The 21502-nt window shown below is 34.3% G+C and overlaps 2 protein-coding genes across 3 annotated transcripts; both read left to right on the plus strand.

The window, feature by feature from the left end:
- The first annotated feature begins 318 nt into the window (after positions 1–318).
- LOC131610306 (uncharacterized) lies at positions 319–11958 on the plus strand. 2 transcript variants are annotated; one of them, XR_009286452.1, is made up of 12 exons: positions 319–2706; positions 2835–3074; positions 3167–3296; positions 4502–4654; positions 4795–5021; positions 5132–5201; positions 5769–5975; positions 6201–6433; positions 10193–10271; positions 10414–10554; positions 11172–11493; positions 11571–11958. XR_009286452.1 is itself a non-coding variant. In XM_058882217.1 (12 exons), exons 1-12 carry the CDS (start codon positions 443–445, stop codon positions 11495–11497), a joined length of 3939 nt encoding a protein of 1312 aa, XP_058738200.1. In that variant the 5' UTR covers positions 319–442; the 3' UTR covers positions 11498–11958. The 2 variants fall into 2 exon arrangements, 1 of the variants encoding a protein (XP_058738200.1); XM_058882217.1 differs by having other exon boundaries at positions 11172–11362; positions 11494–11958.
- A 6787-nt stretch (positions 11959–18745) lies between these two features.
- Positions 18746–21273, plus strand: LOC131612624 (alpha carbonic anhydrase 4-like). Its single transcript, XM_058884387.1, has 7 exons — positions 18746–18903; positions 19060–19271; positions 19882–19988; positions 20238–20340; positions 20437–20595; positions 20703–20756; positions 20867–21273. Exons 1-7 carry the CDS (start codon positions 18807–18809, stop codon positions 20954–20956), a joined length of 822 nt encoding a protein of 273 aa, XP_058740370.1. The 5' UTR covers positions 18746–18806; the 3' UTR covers positions 20957–21273.
- Positions 21274–21502: the final 229 nt, after the last annotated feature.

A 21502-nucleotide genomic window follows, 5' to 3' on the forward strand; every position in this document is an offset into this window, starting at 1 on the left:
GAATAAAATCATTGAATTGATTAAAAAACTTCTATGAATCAAAAATAAAACAAATAAAAAATAAAATAAACATCTAAATTGAATACTAATAATTTTTTATTAATAAAATAATCTTAATATTTTTAATTAGTCGTTGAATAATAAATTTCTACTTAAACAACAGTATAATATTATTTTACAACCTGCTTTACCTTAATCTTTTACCCTCGATCAAATACTATTCCTTCCTTCGCTACTTCTTTTTCCAAAACAGAACCGAACCAACGCTCCTTCACTCCACCTAGATTAATTAATTAATTAATTACAAATATTACAAAAACTGATTTATATTCAATAATTTCCATTTCCGTGTGTGGGAGAGTGCCAATTTGAACTCACAATCCCTTGGCGCACCACAACTCAATTTTAAAACCCTACTCATCCCAATTCGATTCTCCAACCAATGTCGCCGGCGCCGATCAACTCCTCCGCCGATACAACTCCACATACTCCTACTCCTATTCACTTCGCTCCTTTCAATGCCGACGCCATCAAACCTCCTGCCTCCACCGCACGTGCACGGTCGCGGCCGAGACTGGCGAAACTGAGGAAGCAATCAGCGTCTCAGACCACAAGGTCGAGGAGCAGAACCGCATCCGCAGTCACCGGTTTCAATCCTTTTCGCTCTGATCAGGTATGTAGTGGTTCCGATACTTGTGAGACTGGTATGAACGGTAGCGAGGGTTTTGTTTTTGGTGCTAGGAAGGTTGATTCTGATTCTGTTAGGGATTTGAAAAATTCGGAGGAGGAGAAAGAAACAGAGGTTAGGAAAAGTGGTAGTGTGGAATTTGTGTTTAATGCTGATGAAATTTATGCTAAATTGGATTCACTTTTTGACGGAGAGGAAAAGAGTAGTGAGAATGAGGGGAAGAAAGTTTCTGGTGAGGAAAGGGAGAAGTTAAATTCGGAACGGGAGAAGTTAAATTCGGAACGGGAGAAGGGGGAGGTTAATGTTACAGGGTTCGTTTTTAGTGCTGGTAGAAACGACAATCCTTCTAGTTTGAATACAGAAAAGGGAAAACCTAAACCTACTATACCTGTGGGGAATTCGGGGGTTGATGATGGTGGGGAGAGGGAATGTAAAAATGAATTTGTTTTTGGAAAGAAGGATTCTTCTGGGGACATGAATAGAGGTGTTAAAATGTCTAGTTTTAATGTAGAAAAGCAGGAATCTGTTGGCAGCATGAGAAGTTTGGATAATGGAAGCTGTGTTTTTCATGCCGAGACAGAAACATACAGTAATCTTGGTAATGATGCTGATAAGCGTGGTAATTTGGGTAATGATATTAAGTCTAAGAATGGAAATGGAAGTACTAATGGTATTTCTTCTACTTATAATGGCATTCATGTACGTCAAGTAGTAGATGAGATAAAGAAGCTGAACATCAACCATCCTGAGGGTGTCCATATTCCTAGTCATTCGACAAATTCACATGTACATAGTAGCAATGGTTTTGTGTTTGGAGGAAGTGGCAATGTTTCTAGCTGTTTCAGTGTTAGTTCAGGATCTAATACTACTGGAGGTCAACAGTTGCATGCTAATGATGATTTTGAGAATATTGGTGGCCAATATACTGAAGATTGCAGAACAAATGATGTTCAAAATGGAACTGCTGATGGTAACGCCCGGGATGCTGCAGCCACTGGAATACCTTGTTCTAAGACATCCACTAGTCAGGACGGGACCAAAGATTTCCAATGTGGCAAAATTCCAGAATTTCAAGTGTCTGAAGATGCCCAAGTGAATGGAGCTGAACAGTCTTATACGGACTTTAAACCCCCGACATGGGATCCTTCTAGTTTTAAAGAAAACTTATTTTGTAAGTTAAATGAAAAAGTTCAATCCACACAAAACAGTAAATCTTCCAAAGAAAAAGGATCAAAGTGTACGAGGCAAAAATTGAAGTCACGTTCCTTGAATAAGAAACAGACAAAGCTGGACCATTTGCCAAAGGAAAGCTGTTCACTTGAAACCCCCGAGTCTTCTGGCGGCTTCTCTCCGATGGATTTTTCTCCCTATCAAGAAGCCTCGGCAGAAGATGAAGATGTAAAGGCTTCAGAAGAATTAAATGTTCTTCACTCAACAATTCCTACCGATTTAAAAGACGAATGTTCGGCTGCTATAGGAAGAGAATACATCAACTCAGATGTTCAGAGATGTAGAGATCTTGGTAATGACGAGTCCTGTTATGGAGGTTCTTCTTTAGGTGATGTTCCTTCTTCTGGCCCCGAAATAATCTGGCCTAAGATGCAAACTGAAGTGTTCAGTAGCAGTAGTACTGCCGGTGTTTCGGAAGATGCCGGGGTTGACTTCACCTCAAACTCTGAAAAGAAAAAGTCTGAAATGTTTTGTTTTGATAATGGTCTGGGTGATTTGAAGGAGAAAGATTTTTCATTTTCAGCAGGGTCCACTGTAGAGATTTCTTCATTATTTAGGCCTAAGCAGAAGAAGAAATTTAGGGGGAAAGTTGGTCGTGACTCATTTGTCATCTCTCCAAATGTGAATGGAAAATCTGTATCTTCTTTACAATTTTCACCACTTACTACGGCCAACATGTCATCACATTCTGATGTGACAGATAGGTCTCACATGAATAATCAGTTCGAGGAAGAGGGCGATACGTCATCAGATACAATTCAAGCAGCCTGTTACCAATGGAGACTCAGGTTCTGACCCTGAAAAATCCAGTATTTTCAACTACATTTTAATTTTTGTTTGATATTTGGCTATTCTGATTTCTGTAAGATGTTTTTGTAATTGAGTTATTTTTACGAGCTTCCTTTATTTTATCTAGGGGGAACCGTGCTCATAAAGCTAAGGATCTTTCTAAAGCTGAGGAATGCTACACACAAGGAATAGTTTCTGTTCCTTCCAATAAAAGATCAGGATCCTGCATTAAGCCTCTTTTACTCTGCTATAGCAACCGTGCAGCAACACGTATGGCTCTAGGAAGGATTAGAGAAGCTCTAGAGGATTGCATGATAGCATCTTCTCTGGACCCCACCTTTCTGAAAGTACAGATTAGAGCTGCTAAGTAAGGGCTTTGTTTGTAATTGTTTAATTTCAAAATTCAAAATACAGTGTTTTTTCTTCTCATACATAATGGCATGTGGTTTGCCTCTCCAGCTGCCACCTTTTGCTAGGGGATGTTGAGAATGCTCAGCGGTGCTATAACAAGTGCTTGGAATCAGGTAAAGTTGTGTGTTTGGATCGGAGAGTAACAGTTGAAGCAGCTGAAGGTTTACAGAAAGCTCAGGTTTTCCAATGATTCTTTTATGTGATTAATTAACACTACTCTAAAATTTTTTTATGATAATTCTTTTTTTTTTTGTTGCAATTTTTCAATTTGCATGACTGTTTCTTTTCTTGAAGGCTTAATATCATGATCTGTTATTTAGGTTAGTTATGGATCTTAACCTATGTAGCACCGACACCTCTGAAAAATGCGTGTCCGTATCCGTGTCGGTATCAGACACTTGAACCGACACTTGTGATTACATTCAATTTCTTCATTTTTTCAAATTATTATCGGTGTCGCCGTGTCAGTGTCGGAGTCAAATTCGGGGTGTCCGTGCTTCATAGATCTTAACAAGTCTCTGGTTTATTGGTGTTAATAATTAGTAAAGGGGTAGGGGTGAGCTCTATATATAGGAGTTGTGAAGTGCTTACGGATAACTCAGAATTTGTTAGACACTCTCGGTTCTTCCTAGAGTTGCATGCGAAGGAATTCTCAATTTCTTGTTTTCTTCTTCAATTTTCCCTTAATACCAGTTTGTTCTCATCAAATGATCTAGGAAAATTTCACCTGTAGGGAATTTTATGGAAGCCACTGGATTGCAAGAAATATTGGAGTCTACATATGATAGGATTAAAGATGAGAACATTGATTTGGGGTGTCTAAATAATATGAATATTTTATTGTTATTTTAGTAGCAAATTATAATAAAATATTCATATTACTTAGACACCCAAATCAATCTTCTCATCTCAGGTCCTATCCACATATCTGTGGTTTAACATAATCTTTCACCTTGGGGACAAAGGTGAATGTTTAGGGGGAGCATATTAACAGGCCTGTTACTGTTAGTTAAAATGCTAGTTAATTGTCTTTTTACTTAGGCCGGGTTAGTTAGATGAAATAATTAAGGCATGTTGCCTATAAATAGGGAGGAAGGATTTAGACTATAAAGTAGGCATCATGTCATTTGAAAGTAGTAGGGCTTTTATACTGGGAAGTAGGTAGGTAGACTCTCAAAGTGCTGTCATTATTCTGTAATCAAAGGGAATTCTTCCTAGATTCCAGCCATGACATTCAGGTTCTATTATATTACCAACACTTGATCTATTATTAGTCAGTCCCACAGCATTTGCTCTTAAACTCTGCTCTTCTTTCTTATTTTGTTGCTCTCACAAGGTACATACATTTTAGAGATGTCTAATAAGTGTTATCCTCATTAACAGGAAGTGGCGAAGTGTATGAATGATGCTGCTAAACTTTTGAAGGAGAGAACTTCTGATGCAGGTGGTTCTGCTTTAGAACTACTTACGAAGGCATTGTCGAAGAGTTTATACTCAGAAAGATTGCTCCAAATGAAGGCCGATGCTCTCTATCTGGTATTTTCTAACCCAGTTCTTTGCTCCCTTCATCTTAATGTTTTATCTAATTTTTTTTTGTTATTGTTGCTGTTTTGTTAAAACAATTTGTATAATATGGCTGATAATAGTTGCTGTTTATTTATGGTGACAACTTGCAGCTGCAAAAGTATGATGCAGCAATTCAGCTATGTGACCAGAGTCTGAATCTTGCTGAAAAGAATTTTGCCTTGGCAAACAGTGCGAACAATTCTATGCATGATAGTTACTTAAGTGTAAAAATGTGGAGATGGTCATTTATATCTAAGTGTTACTTTCGTTTGGGGAGGCTTGATGCATCACTTAATGTTATTGAAAAGTTACAGCAAACAGCATCTGTCAATGACAAGTAATTCAATCTTTTATCATGCAAGGCTGATTTTCAATTCGCTATTCAATCTTGATACATTTTATTTTTTCAAATACTAGAGATGCCTTATGCTCATTTCAATCATGCAGGTGTGTGATTGATAACATTGAAGAGTTGCTGTCATTAGCTGCTACAATACAAGACCTTCTAGATCACAGGGTAAATATTAGATATCAATCTTCCTTAATGCATTCATGATTACAAATGAAAATTATTTAAACGTCTTGGAGTTGGGGGCCTCAGGTTTAGAGGCTTATCGGGCGTTCTGTATACTCTGGATTCTAGATTTTTTCCATGTTCTTATGAAATATTACTATTAAATATTCCATTTCTTAATTATAACAGAATTTCTATATAAGAAAAGGCAACCAAATGAAGTTTCATTTTGTAGTTCTCTGTTGGAAAATTATTTTACTACTTGAGAAGTGGGAATATTTCTTAGTATTCTGTTTTACATTTTGATATGACAAATACAGTAATTTTAGCTTCTGGATCCCTATTAATTCAGATCTATACATTAACAATAAGTATGTTAGCTTCTCAGTCTTTTTTCGAATCATTTATAGATTTGTACCGGTTTCAGGTAATTACTAGTATTATTCCTATTAACTGTATATTGGTCCTTATCCTTATTATTATTATTATTATTATTATTATTATTATTATTATTATTATTATTATTATTATTATTATTATTATTATTATTATTTTTATTATTCTTAACAGAAAGCAGGAAATGAGAACTTCAAATTGGGAAAGTATACAGAAGCAGTGGAGAACTACACTGCTGCTTTATCTAGTAATATCAAATCACGCCCTTTTGCAGCAATATGTTTTGGCAACCGTGCTGCTGCACATCAAGCTTCAGGCCAAATAGCGGATGCCATTGCGGACTGCAGCATGGCTATGGCCCTTGATGGAAATTATGCAAAGGTATTTCTTTCTGAAGTCCCTTCGCTCATTTAAAATCCTGATTGCATCTTTTAATTTTGTTCCTATATGCTAGCTTTACTTGTAAAAAATTTGGAAGCAATTTGAAATACTGACAGAAATTTTGTATTGCTGTTTCATTGAATATGGTAAATTTTTGGTTTCTAATTTACTAAGAAGTAGGAACTTAAATAGGGATTTGGGAATCTAATTAGTCTAGTTTTGCAGGCAATTTCTAGAAGAGCCACCTTGCATGAGATGGTTAGAGATTATGAACAAGCAGCTTGTGACATCCGGAGACTTATTTCTGTTCTTGGATCTCAATCCAATGAAAAGGCCAAACATTCTGAATCTCCAAACGGATCAACTGGTGGCAAAGAATCAAGGCAAGCTCAACAACGTCTGCTTACTGTGGAAGATCAAGCCAAAATGAGGACCCCCTTGGACTTTTATCTCATCTTGTAAGTTCTTAATTCAATCGGGGGTTAATCTCCTCTATATATCTTATCTAGATACCTCAATTGAAGTTGCATGGACAATTTCACAAATTGAATGTGTCAGAATCTCCCGTGGCTGACACACTGGGGTTTATCTTTAGCAGTGCCAGAACTTTTGTGACTACAATTTAGATACAATTTAGAAAGATGAGAAAAATTATGAAGCGTTCTAAGTTGCTGTTATACCTCAAATTAGGCTATTTGCATAACTGTATGAGTATCAAAAGTTTAAATGGGGAAATGTATAATGACTAAGTGGCCTTTCATGCCTAGCGTCAGAGGAAAAGTCTCCCTTAAGTTGAGAACCTCAGTGGATGGCAGAATTTTTGTGACTATGCAACTTAGAAAGATGAGAAAAAATAGGAAGTGTTCTAAGTTGGTGTAACCAATGTTTTAAAAACTGGACCGGTCATCAAACCGGTAAGGTTACTGGGTCACTGGTTAATCGGTCGAACCATTGGGTCACTGGTCGAACCACATGATTAAACCGGATAACTCGGTTTATAAACCGGTCATTATATAGATATAAAACCGGACTATATAGGTATAAAACCGGTCGAACCGGATCATTCAATATCAAAAATAGACCTCACTATAACATTTACAATTTTACTAAAAATAATTAAAAAAACATAATACTTTAATCTAGAATTTTTGGTAGGGATGTATGAAACAAATATTTTTTCTTAGCAACAACCTACGACAAATTTAAAAAGCATTAAAATAAAAACAAGATTTACAAGAAGGAAAAAGTCAAAGACATATCATCTCATATAATGTAGGTGCCAAAGAAGTTCATGAAATTGTAGTTTATGTAAGTTGAAAACAATACACACATATATCTAAATAAAATGCCAAATATAAAATACGGTCCTTTTTCTGGCGACATGAATGATGAATGAATGAAGCTTCTAGGATAGACAGTAGATAGTATAAAACGTGGCACAAATTCCATCCCACATTCAACATTTGGTTTATAAAATGCCACGAATATACTTTCAATTTCATAAACAAACACACATATCGTGTTTATCTAAGCCGTTTCATGATAATAACATCAACAATCATTGATATTTTCAGAATCAAACCCATTTTTCATGAACCAACCCTGGTTTTATCAAATATCAGAATCAAAATTAAAAACTAAAGAACATACCCAGATTCATAAAATGCCACGAATATAAAATTAAAAACTTGTAAAATTCCATCCCACATTCAACATTTGGTTTATAAAATGCCACGAATATACTTTCAATTTCATAAACAAACACACATATCGTGTTTATCTAAGCCGTTTCATGATAATAACATCAACAATCATTGATATTTTCAGAATCAAACCCATTTTTCATGAACCAACCCTGGTTTTATCAAATATCAGAATCAAAATTAAAAACTAAAGAACATACCCAGACGGCGGCGGGGATCTTCGGTTGTTTGTGTAGTCGTCGACGGTGGAACAACTGAAGACGGCGGCGGCGGTGGTTCCAGCGTCACATGCTGCTATTTTTTTTCATGAAGAAACCCTTGCTGCTAACGTGGGGATGTGAAGAAAAGAAACAAACATTTTGTTTCTTTATTTTTTTAATTGAAAAAATCAAAACGATGTCGTTTTGAGTAAAAAAAATTCAAAAAAAAATAACATCTGCTAAGCAACCGCCGGTTTGTTTGAACCACCGGTTTTCCGGTTTTTTCCGGTTCCATCCGGTTTTCCCGGTTTTCTTCCGGTTCAATGTCAAGAGCGATCGAGTGATCAGACCAGACCGGATGCTGGTCCGGTTCCCGGTCCAACCGATCCGACCGGCCGGTCCGGTCCGGTTTTTAAAACATTGGGTGTAACCTCAAATAAGATTATTTGCATAACTGCATGCATATTGCATATCAAAAGTTTAAACGGGGAAATGTAAAAGGACTAAGTGGCCCTTCTGGCCTAGAGCTGAAGGAAAACTCTTATGTTGACTGTTGTCGTATTTCTCGTGTTCTTACAAAAGTTTTAGAGAGGTTAGTCCATTTTTATGCCAAGGCATGCCACAACCCACGAGCCTCAAGAAAGACTTGCTGTGGTATTTATAGATTACCTATCATCAATGTAGGACAATTTGCATGAAATGAACCCAAGACCATGGCATTGACGTAGTTCACCCACTAATTGAGCCTACTCTCATTCGCCTTGGATGCTAGCATGTGCATGATAGAAACTGGTTCAGATTGTACTGAAAAAATGTAGTCACTCTAATACTTCCCTTATAATACAGTAATATTTTCATATAACCACTGATGCCAGTTTGATATCAGCAGTCATATAGATGAATTCACAATGGGACAAAGCAAAAAGTTAACTGGGCTTTTGAGGCACCATGATTTCTCCTGTCTATGCTGCAGTCAGTGCCTCCTGCCCTCCCCCTCCACTCTATTTCCAGTTAGATTTCTCCGCAGCTTTACCGTAGAATTTTCCCCTTGTGATTATATTCACAATTAGGTACTGCCCCAAACTACAACAACTAAGCCTTATCCCACTAGGCGGGGTCGGCTTCATGGATCAACTTTCGCCATAATGTTATATCGAGGACCATGCTTCTATCCAAATCATTATATTCACAATTAGGTACCGCCCCAATGAGACAAATTCCCCTGCCGATGCGGAACTTTGATCCCTGGAATTCTACACATACACCCTCACAATATAGCTCTTCTAAGCAGTACTCCTCGCTTACACCTGCTCCCAATGCTTTCTCCTTGTTCCCTGTGTGAAATGCAGGAAAACTAGTCCTGTGTGGAAGTCATGGATTTCTATGAATTTTCTTAATTAGGAAACGCTTTCCATTTGATAAGTATACTTGGAGCTCCTTCTAAATTGCTATATTGGTTGGTAGCTGAGAATCTAGTGGTTGAACTCTCAGCTCCCAGTCCTCTAACTGAACTGGTTGTAAGGGATTACTGACAGTTGTGGTAGAGATGAATTTCTTAAACATTGGCCCCAGAAGTAGCAGGTAAGTGCTGCTGCTGCAGGTAAGTCCAGCCTGTGTGCAATTTGTCCAATCCTCTGAGAATTTATATTGTCCCTGATACCTAGTCCTATGTTTTTCCTTCATTCTCCTTGTCAAAGATACACATCTTCAGGATTGAAGCTAGAGATATAGGAACTCTACTGGTTTACAAACAACCTTCCTTCTGTTTTGATCAGGCTGCACCTTGACCTTGTTCTAGGCTCATACTTGACCATTCCTTCCATTGTAGATAGTTCAGGTGACCTTTTAAGTGTAAGCAGATTTCTACCACAAAGGGCCATAAAAAGAGAGTTCATTTTGTGGAGCTGTAATAGTTGACACTGTACCTATTTTCAATTCGCGAGGCTGTTTAGGCTACTGTTTCGGTATTGTACCGGCACGACAGTAAAAATGAATTTCAAGGTATTTATGATCCACCTCAAATTCGCTGATGTAGCGAGTTAGACTAGGAACCATTTGAGACATAAGTAGGAGAAGGTCAATTCACTTTATCTAAAAGCAGAAAAGTTAGTTTGAACAAATGTGAATGACCTTCCCATTAAAATATAATGTACCATCCCATTAGAATATAATATACCATCCCATAGAACAACTTTGTTGTATCACACATTTTAGCATATAAAAATTGCACAAGAAACTTTTTCCATTGTATGATATTTACTTATTTAAAGGTTCAAATTCTAAATTATGTTCTTTTCAATATCAACAACACCAGAGGTATTAAACCAGCTGATACAGCAGCTGATATCAAGAAAGCATATCACAAGGCAGCTCTCAGACATCATCCTGACAAGGTTTGAGCCTTTCTATGTCTGTATTAAGTTACCTTAGTATAACTATTTCTTTTCACTATTTTCTTTTGGTACAAGGGTTAAACCATATATGTAGTTTTCAAAACTTATGTTGGGAAAATTTATTTGTTTGGCTTGAATCTAGGCTGGTCAGTTGTTGGCAAGAAGTGAAGTTGGGGATGAAGGTGTTTTCTGGAAAGAAATTTCTCAGGAGGTGCACAAGGATGCTGATAGGCTTTTCAAAATGATTGGAGAGGCATATGCTGTACTTTCAGACCCTGCCAAGGTTGTATGCAAAAAAACTGACTGTTTATTCCTCTGAATGCACTGTTGATTTTAGTTTGAAAATGCGAGCTGAGTGAGCAAGAGATAGACGATAAATAATAATTGAATGGCTTGTACGCAGTCTATGTAGCAATGCTTAAGTTCACTCGCATCTTAAAAACACTAAATTTCAAGTTCATGTCATATGCTACTATATCTGTGCAAACAAAGCTGACTCAATTAGTCGACAAGTAGGTCCTTTAAAGTTGTATGAATTTAAAGGTAGACTAGTTTTCTAAACTTATATTGTCCATCATAATTTTGTTCTTCTATTTTAGTATAAGGTGTACGGTTTTTTTTTTTGGGTCTAGAAAATGTAAGGAAATTTTGTTATGATATTTTCTGTTTTCGGCAAGACATATAATGGGATTCATTAATTGTGAAATGAGCCCGTGGCTCTGTCTATTGGGAAAATCAGAATTTTGTATAAATATACTAGAGTTTTCTCCTTTGTTTTGCATTTTTCTGCTTAGTCTGGGAAGTTTGAAGTTTAGACTAGTTCAGTTTCTTAATTTTTATCAAGAGTCATTATTAATAATTAATAAAAAATCTAACAAGTTTTTCTTTCATTTATCACAGCGCTCGGAGTATGATATGGAAGAGGACATAAGGAAACTTTATAAACAAAGTAACAAAGGTGGCGCCTGCAGGAGATCTTCAGACGTTTATGGGAATGGAAGATCATCCGATAGTTATAGATCTTCCTATGATAGAGGTTATAGCAGACGATATGGACATTGGAGCACATATGGAGATTCCTATTCTCGATGGTAAGAGTTTACCTAGACAAAGGGCATCTGTGTTCCTTTGTCTGGTCGGAATATAAATGACATCCCTTCCCATTCTTGTTAGACCCAAGTTTCATGATGGTGTGAAAAAAGGCTTAAAACTGCTTTTGCAGGTAACCAACAATGACTCCTATTCTTGGTTCGGTTGAAATTGACTTTGGTCATGACCAAACTTTCCTTTATCTTTTAGTCTGAGTTAGCAATCAGGCCACTGCTGCTATATTCTTTTGGTCTGACTCAGACCTTTGCAAAAATAAGATTGCTCGAAGATATTGCAAGCATGAGGAGCCAAGGAAAGGGGGTTAAGAACAGGCTCCACCATCAATCAGATATGCTCTCCACTAACTTTACTGATAACAAGGTTTTGATACTTCATACCTACCTGTTTATTGTTGGACGATCTCTTCTGAAAGGGAAGGGGGCTATTTATACAGAAAGTCTAACAAATACTCTGTTGTATTCACATAGTTTCTCAAATGTAATAGATGTTTTATTGTGTATCTGGATTGAGAACCTTATTGGGAAGCAATGTATAATGTATTGCATGTGGAAATCAATTTAAACTCTGCTTATTTACACATCATTTTCTGGTCATGACCTTGCACAGCTTCGTTGAGCTCATAATGAAAGTGCATGCCACTCGCCATGGATGACTCCCTCAAGAATGGTATGTTAGAGGAGATTTTGATCATTCTAGAATAAATGTGCAATATTTGTAATCACCACCACAACCACACCTTACCAACTCCAATGTGTTCACAGTTGTGTCTAATACCTTACCAGAACCGTGTCCTTCGATGTAAAAAGTCTCAATGATGTTTAGTGATTCTGGATAAATTATTCACTGTTTGTTTTTCTTTAACGTAATCCATTTAACATTGAAAATTAACATACATCAAAGGTCATTTATGATAAAATTAATGAAATAAATAAAAGAAGAACATCAATTTTTTAGGGAGGGTGTTCGGGTGTGTTCAATTTTAAGATTATTTCACGATTAGAGATAAGTCTCAATGATGTTTAGTGATTCTGGATAAATTATTCACTGTTTGTTTTTCTTTAACGTAATCCATTTAACATTGAAAATTAACATACAACATACATCAAAGGTCATTTATGATAAAATTAATGAAATAAATAAAAGAAGAACATCAATTTTTTAGGGAGGGTGTTCGGGTGTGTTCAATTTTAAGATTATTTCACGATTAGAGATAAGTCTCAATGATGTTTAGTGATTCTGGATAAATTATTCACTGTTTGTTTTTCTTTAACGTAATTCCTTTAACATTGAAAATTAACATACATCAAAGGTCATTTATGATAAAATTAATGAAATAAATAAAAGAAGAACATCAATTGTTTAGGGAGGGTGTTCGGGTGTGTTCAATTTTAAGATTATTTCATGATCAGAGATGTTCGCAAAAGAACCAAGACCAATTTACAACCAAACACAACTTCTTTGAAGAAACATTCCACATAAACATTCCACTCTATGGTATTTGTTAAAAGTCACAAATGTCTCAAGATTTTAGAGGTGTATATCTTTATCCAATTTAACCACTCTCACATTTTTTTGGGTGAGCCATCCCATGTTGTTTAAATATATTTTCGGAGATGCATCTCCGTATTCTTATTATGGTTATTTCAGAGGTGCATATCGGTAAATCCTTTTTTTCGAAATTTAATGAATTTTATGGAGACACATCTCCGTAAGACACTCTGCAAGTTTAAACCACAATCCAGTAACAAATTGACGCAAAATGTTAAAGACAAATTTAATTTAATATCAAAATACGTAACATTTCATAGATAATCGTAACATAAATATGTAGCATAAATTTAACATTATATTTTATCACGACGTTACAATATCATTAGAATATCTTCGATCAATTTTGCAATTGTCGTATCCACTTTAATCAAATCATTTATTTCGTAACGGTTAAATGTATTCCACATAACCTTTAAATATTCTTCTATCTTCAACTCCAACTTGTTGTATTAAATCTTTTATTCGTTGTCAATTGAGGGTGAGCGGTACACGAGTTTCATAATTTTTTGATTGTCTGAGTATTGTAGGAGATTTTTTAGTATGAATTTCAGATTTACAAGAGAGTTCTACTATGTGACCTTAAATTCAAGTGATGGCTTCACACCGTTGAAGTAAACCAATGGGACATGCCAATATATGTTTATTCTAATGTGGTATATTTTTGTGAACATGTTCATTCTCCAAAAACGCCACGATTTTCATACAGAACCTGCTTTTATGCAGAGCCTGTGTTTAGAGCTTGAAAAAGTAAGTTTTCTTAAAAATGACTCTAATTATTGTACAATTAATATATATATATATATATATATATATATATATATATATATATATATATATATATATATATATATATATATCAAATGGTGTCAAGAATACTTACATTAAACGAGTCACCATCTAAATACATTATAAGATAAAAACTAAAAAGCATCAAAACATGTCATCAACTAAATCTATTTTTATGGGTGGTGCCGTCTTTGACTTTTCCTTATTTGATTCTCTTTCAATCTCGCCTAACTTGGTGAACTCTTCCATCCTTTCTAAAAAGTGATCTGACCAAGTTTCATCCTCTTCTGTGAGATGTGTCATCCACTCTAGTGATGTCTTTGATATATGACTCCCTGGAAGGATTTTAAGGTGGCCTACTCCAAAGTGGAAAAAAATATTTACGAGAAATCATATTTTGTTAGATCAATACACACCCTATCACAAGCACTTGCTATAAGATGACACATGAGAAACACAACCATTTTTCGAACTGCGCCAGACCACTAACACAAGGAATAAGAGCATTGAGAAATGCATTGAAATTATTTTTTTACGTATAAGAATGCATATGATTTATGATTTTCTATGCATTATCAACTCTTGTATAAGCTTATGGCAGAAGAATGTGTTGTTCTAATCTCTTTTACCGAGCAAATCTGAAACAGCTCAAAAACCACATTTTCCATTACCTTTAACATCTACAATCCAATCCACTCAATGTGTATGTGCATAAAAAGCTACATCTCTTCAACATGGATGAACTTTGGTAACAATGGTGAGAGAGATGGTTATCTAATGTGAGCACATGGAAGACTGCACATCTTCCTAAGTGTACAACCACATTTTGAACCATCTGATATTAATTTCTCTGCTCACTTGGCTTCGTGATAAATAAAATTCAATTTCGCACGAGAGATGTTGTCAAACATCCGTGAATACAGAATATTGTCTTTGAATCAATGTTATAATACAGTAATGCTCCAACCGAAAGGTGTTTGTTTCTTATTATGTTGATTTAGGATCATTTGGTTCACCGTGTTCCATCCTCTATAAAAATCACCTTTACTATTTTCCAACCAACTCTCCAGTGTATCATGTGCAAATTCAACATTGTTAGTTGTTGTTTTCCTAATTGTCTAACTTGATCGGTCCAAGCACATACAATTTTCTCCTTCACCTGATCTAGAATTGTGCTATCACCATATTTGAGAAAATATGATTATCTGTCCTGTGTTAAGTTATGTTAATCCGACAATAATGAAAGCGATAAAGTATTATATAATAAACTATTAAGTTAAAATGTCAGCAATATGTAAATAATATACGAGTAATAGAAAATAATAAATTTACATAGGTCCCTTGCAGGCTATGTGTGCTATATACAATGTCAAAATATAAATCTCACCATCTGAATTTACCAAACCCATGAGGTTATCTATAAGTACTGCTATCATATGCTGGCATTGTTGGTCACCCACACCGAGTGAAGGCGGGGACACATCATCAAAAGGTCCCCCAACATCGAAAGGTCCAACATCATCTCATCTGCATGCATAATAGATGGGATGATGTGAGAGTATGATACAGTAAAGTACCACTATAAGTAACCCTCCACTGCATGATTTGTGCTAATAAATTTTCAAATTAAAAATAATAGAAAATCTATATAGAATTAAGAATAGTAATTATATGTAAACATAATATATTACGAGAGTAACTACTTTTAATAATAAGTGCCTCCAAAACACTATAACAAGGATAGTCTCAAAATAAAGAGGGCAATAATGAGCTAAAACCCGCCACCAAGACCAAATGCCCACAATGCTAACTTTGTAAACTTGTACCTGAGGGAAGAAAGTACATGTTAGTTTCCCCTGAAGATATTAAAGAAGTCTAATTTGGGCTCCAAAGCATTCAAAGCACAAAGCTGGAAACCTCTTTAAAAGAGTATGAGTAGAAAAAATTAGTCCACCTTCCCTAGAAGAACATGGATATATTCACTTGGAGTTGGAGTCCCTGGGATATGTCAGATATAAGCTCAGATGTTATACCACATCATATCTCCCTAAATATTACCATAAATTACACCATACATAAGAAATAAAAATGAGAAAAGAATGGAGAATAGTCATCAAAGTGAAGAAGTTAAAGGATGCACACTTTATAAGCAAGATCAAATATCCCACATGGTTGGACAATGTCGTGATGGTGAGAAAATTCTCGGGAAAATAGAAGATGTATGCAAACTTAGACAAACTTAACACGGCGTGCCCCCAAGCTCCTTTACCCCTCGGCCAACATAGATAGATTGATTCACGCGCTCAAAGTTACAAAGTGCTCGATTTCATGGACACATACTCGGGGTATAACTAAATCAAGATGAATCCTCTACACCTACCTAAGACCAACTTCATGACTAACACTTGCAATTATTACAACGAGGTAATGCCCTTTAGTTATATGAACACCAAAGCTATTTACCAGTGACTGATAGACGCCATGTTTACTAAACAAATAGAAAAACCATGGAAATTTACATAGATGATTTGAAGGACATTCAACATTCTATTGTGTGATATAAGATGTGTATAAATCCTGTTAGGTGCTTTTTTAGGGTGAAAGTATGGAAATTATTAGGTTTGATGCTAACTTAGAGAGGGACTGAAGCGAACATGTAAAAATGCATAGTTATAATCAAGGGACATATTACCTTGATAGAGAAATTTATCTTCTAAAAATGAGATTCAAAGTTTCTTGTCTGATTGCACTAAGCTCCAAGCAAGTTTTCCTAACAAAATAATATTTTGCAATCGGGTCAGACAAATCCCTAAACCACTTAAATTTGTAGGGTTAATAATATCGTTCCAACCAACTATATGCCTAAATCGACCAGTCTTGCCATGCCAAACAAAACTCCCCATAGGTTTATCCAAGATCTCAAAAACATATTGAGGAAACCAATAATTTTTCATACTATAACGAGATAAAAAAGTAAGAACAAACTTGGCCAGGGTAACACACATTGGTTTGTTCAAGAGTCCACTTTTCCAAGAAGTAAGTTTTGAAGATGCATTATCATAGATTTCCAATAAATCTTTTTTTTTTGTACGTTTGTATTTCATTTTGAATCTCAAGTATTTTTCTAACAAATTGGTAAATATATTAGTGGACTGATCAAGATCATCTTGAATGGCTTGGGTGAAACCTTTAGAGGTGTAAACTCTTTACGTATCTAGAATCACTTTTAGACCTGAAAAAGAACAAAATTTTTTTAACAAGTTTGCAAAGAGCCGTGCTTGAAAATATTTTGTCTTTGTAAACAATAACATATTATACACGAAGAGCAAGTGAGATATTTTAGGACCATTGGAAGTGATATGTAAAGGTTGCCACTGAACCTCGTGATCTAAATTATTAATCAAATCGCCATGTTTTTTCAGGCATAGAACAAAAAACATGAGGAGATAAAAGACCTCCTTGTCGAAGGAAACAAAGAGGTTTAAATTGTTCAGTTCTACTCCCATTCCATATCAAAGGGATATAAGTAGAAAATATACTGCTTATGATCAAATAAATGAAACCATTAGGAAATCCAAAGTATTATAGGGTGTCCTAGAGAAAATCTATGTCGTAAGTCTTCTCAAGATCAAGCTTATAAATAACATCACTTTATTTCTTCTTAGATTTACGTAAGTGGTAAATGAATTTTTTGGAGAACAATAACATTATCAATTGCACCTCTACCTAGAATGAAGCATTATGCATAGAGCTCACAATATCGATTGGCCTAAGGAAATTTACTAAAAAAAATTAAATCAACTTACATGTCACACTACGCAAGCTTAATGATCTAAAATTTCTTAAAAAGTGTGTGCGTTATCTAATTCAGAATCAGAATCATAATATACTCTTCCATATGAGGATCTAGTAACCTCTATCGAAGTTAGACCTCATAAATTCCCAAATACCATCCTCAATATTCTCCTAAAATATTTTAAAGAAAATGGGTTGGAACCCATCCAGACCATAGGAGGATTTATTGGATTTCGTTTTCATAAAATTTTGATAGACTTCTTACTTTGTAATTGTAGCCAGGAGAGTATTGTTCTGGTCAATATTAAAAGAGGAAGTTTTGTTGGCTCTAGGAAGGACAATGAGACAATTCTTAGGGCAAAACAAACTTTTAAAATACCTCAAAACCTAAAGTATCATTGTATGTTATCATTCACCGACAACAAAGTGATACCATGAATTTTATATATATATATATATATATATATATATATATATATATATATATATATATATATATATATATATATATATATATATATATATATATATATATATATATATATATAGGGAGCATATCAAGTGAGAGCAATTTTTAAATGAGAGATGAGAGGAAGATATATCAACCATTGGATTCATCAAGAGAGAGAAATTAATAGTCTCATTAATATGTTAACATTCTCTCTCTTGATGAATCCAATGGTTGATATATCTTCCTCTCATCTCTCATTTAAAAATGCTCTCACTTGATAATGAGAGATGAGAGGAACGAATATCAACCATTGGATTCATCAAGAGAGAGAATGTTAATGCATTAATGTGGCTTTTACCTTCTCAGGATAATGAGAGATGAGAGGAATGAATATCAACCATTATATTAAAAAAATCATTTTTTCAAGGCTATCAAACAAATCAATTATTTGTGTTCCCCTAAACAATATCCAAATATATTGTTAATTGTTATTAGGCCAATCCTACCAAGCTAGTTTATTTTTCTCCTTTTATTGATTGATAATTAAATCAATCAACTTTCCAAGCAACATAAAACCATATCATAACACCAAATATTAATTAATATATTGAGGGCTTTTAAGTTCTTTATGCATTTTTAACAACATTGTTTATGATAAGCAGCTGTTCGTGAAACAAGGCAAATTCAAAGGCAAGTGTAAATTAAAGCCTTCAAATAAACCGAATTCATAGCACTGATTTTACATCTCCAAATCACATCTAATAACCAGTATATATACATCAAACACAAACATGCAAATTTGACCACAAGTTTGTGATCATCATCATCAGGTCCATTATAACATGATGATGATGATCACAAATTTGCTGTCTTTGGTTTTCTTTGCGCTCATTCTCTATTCATCGTTTTCCTTCGTATCAGTTTTTGGAAATCTTTGTGGTACGAACCATATATACATTCAACTTTTTGCATGTTCCTCACAAACATTATGTTTTGTCATGTTTGGTTTTTCATAAATTTTGAATCATTAATGAGCTATATGGAATCTTAATGCTTCATTTTTTTTTAGTCATGGCTATTCTATTTTGTGATCAGATCATGACTTTAACTACAAAAAAGGAGATAGTAGAGGACCAGAGAATTGGGGGAATATAAAACCAGAATGGAAAATATGTGGGAGTGGAAAATTACAATCTCCAATTAATCTCCTTAGCAAAGGTGTGCAAGAACTTTCTGACCCTGGTAAACTTCAAGTAAAATACAATCTAGCCCCTGCTGTCTTACAGAAAAGAAGTCATGATGTCAAGGTAAGCCACTAATATCAAGTCACCAACTGCTCCATCCTTTCAATAAATGTATTATAAACCGGCTCGGCCATTAAACCGACAAGATTAATGGATCACAGAGTGGAACCAGAAAGTCACTTATTGAACCACATGTTTGATTTAAATTAAATCAGATAATTCGGCTACATTACTCATGAGTCTCAATAATAAAATTATTTAGGTATTAAATCAGATTGAGCAAGATGATCCAATTTTAACAAAGTTTTAAAATAATCATGAATAGAGATAAAGGTCTATAAGATTTCTATTTTTTAAAATTAATTTTTAAAATCTATTTACTATTTTAAAATTTTGTTAATTTTAAAAAAATGATAATTATAAAATGAGAAAATATTGACCTCTTAAGTTCGCAAAAATCTCTAATTTATCGGGTTTTTTTAGCTCCCGTCGATTATCACCCATTTAATTATCACCCGTCAATTGACTTGATTATTTTTTAAATAGGGATGACAAAATCTATGTGCTTAACCTTATAAATAGATATTTGTTTAATAAGACTAATCTATGTGCTTAACCTTATAAATAGATATTTGTTTAATAAGACTAATCTATGTGGTTAATATTTTGACAGATCCAATGGAATGGTGATGGAGGAAACCTTATTATAAATGAAAATCAATACAAACTATTGCAATGTCATTGGCATTCACCTGCAGAGCACACTCTCAATGAAACAAAGTAACTTCACTTTTCCTATCACATATGTATAAGATTAAAAATTTGTTACGATTAAATTGTAGTTAAACAGAGTCTTATAAATTATTTGTTATTGGTAAACCGTAGTTAAATAAAACTTCTATTTTTTTTCATGGTTAAAATACATCTAACTTACATAAATCTTCAAAGGAACGGTTTGCTTAAAATAAGCACGAAGACACTCGTTCTTGTCTTCTTGCTATTTATATGTATTGTATTTTTTTTTTTTAGGTTTGATTTGGAATTGCATGCAGTCCACAAAAACACTAAAGGAGAGATAGCTGTGATTGGAGTATTGTATAAAATTGGCATTCCAGATCCCTTTCTTGCAAAGGTTTGTTATATTTCTGGTATAAAAAAGTTTTACAGTGTCACACATCAGACCGAACAATTCATGTCGATTTTTTCAATTTTAACATAATTTTGACAGATTTTGGACAAGATAAAGTCAATTGGTGACAAGGAGAGAGATTTGGGATTAATTAACCCAAGAGACATCAAACTTGGAAGCAAAAAATATTTCAGATATTATGGTTCTCTTACAGCTCCACCATGCACTGAAGGTGTTATTTGGACAATATTGAAGAAGGTTCTATACACTTTCACATGAATTCTCTTAACTATATAGCATACATTAATTTATACTATAGACACAATCTTTTAGTTTCAAATTTGTATAACATGTTTTTGTTACAGGTAAGGACAGTTTCAATGGAGCAGTTGAAAGCATTGAAAGGAGCTGTTTCTCAAGTAATATTTCAAATTTCAAAACATTGATTCCACAATTAAGTTCCTAAAACTAATTATAAGCATAGAAATATATTTTTTTAGCCTAATATAAATTATGACTATTACTGCAGGGATTTGAAGAAAATGCAAGGCCATTGCAGTGTGATGGTGGAAGACCAGTTTATTCATGTACTCTTAAAGATGAAAAAATTGTCATGTAAAATGTTTACAAGATGTGAAATGACAGGATCGTCTTTAAGGGTGTGCAAGACGGAGTTACTGCACAGGTTAAAAATTTATCACACTTAAAAGGTAGCTAAATAGAGTATCGTAAAATGTTTGTTATAGTTAAATCTTAGTGAAGATACGGCCTCTATTTATTTTGTCAGGGTTAAATTGCGAGGAATCTGCAAGGAAATTGTGATAGCTAATTAGAGATGAGCAAGTTAGGTTCATAAAAAAATGTTTTATTTTTTTATTGATAGAATAAATGTAACCAAGCTGGCTTTTTACTCTAATGAATATTCAGTTGGAACAATTTTCTCCACTCTAACATAATTTTGTATGTATATCTCTAGATTTATCATATTTTATATGTTATAAATTGAATTTGAGCGAAATCTAGGTTAAACTAGATCTTTTTTAATCAAAAGTTTAACTAGATTTTTTTTGGTATTAAGTTTAACTAGATTTTACTCTAACTAATCTGTAGTAATTTTTTTCCAAATTAAATAAAATCTAACATGATTTAACTCTTGTTTTTTTTT

Source organism: Vicia villosa, linkage group LG6, assembly GCF_029867415.1.
Source record: "Vicia villosa cultivar HV-30 ecotype Madison, WI linkage group LG6, Vvil1.0, whole genome shotgun sequence".
NCBI classification, from domain to species: domain Eukaryota; kingdom Viridiplantae; phylum Streptophyta; class Magnoliopsida; order Fabales; family Fabaceae; genus Vicia; species Vicia villosa.

What these genes read in the sequence shown, in the direction of transcription:
- LOC131610306 (XM_058882217.1), top strand. Translation starts at nt 443, where the DNA reads ATGTCGCCGGCGCCGATCAACTCCTCCGCCGATACAACTCCACATACT. An exon ending in AAGACCTTCTAGATCACAGG is followed by an intron (nt 5,202 to 5,768) that starts GTAAATATTAGA and finishes TATTCTTAACAG; the next exon opens with AAAGCAGGAAATGAGAACTT. An exon ending in TCAGACATCATCCTGACAAG is followed by an intron (nt 10,272 to 10,413) that starts GTTTGAGCCTTT and finishes GCTTGAATCTAG; the next exon opens with GCTGGTCAGTTGTTGGCAAG.
- LOC131612624 (XM_058884387.1), top strand. Translation starts at nt 18,807, where the DNA reads ATGATGATGATGATCACAAATTTGCTGTCTTTGGTTTTCTTTGCGCTC. An exon ending in CAGATCCCTTTCTTGCAAAG is followed by an intron (nt 20,341 to 20,436) that starts GTTTGTTATATT and finishes TAATTTTGACAG; the next exon opens with ATTTTGGACAAGATAAAGTC. An exon ending in TGAAAGGAGCTGTTTCTCAA is followed by an intron (nt 20,757 to 20,866) that starts GTAATATTTCAA and finishes CTATTACTGCAG; the next exon opens with GGATTTGAAGAAAATGCAAG.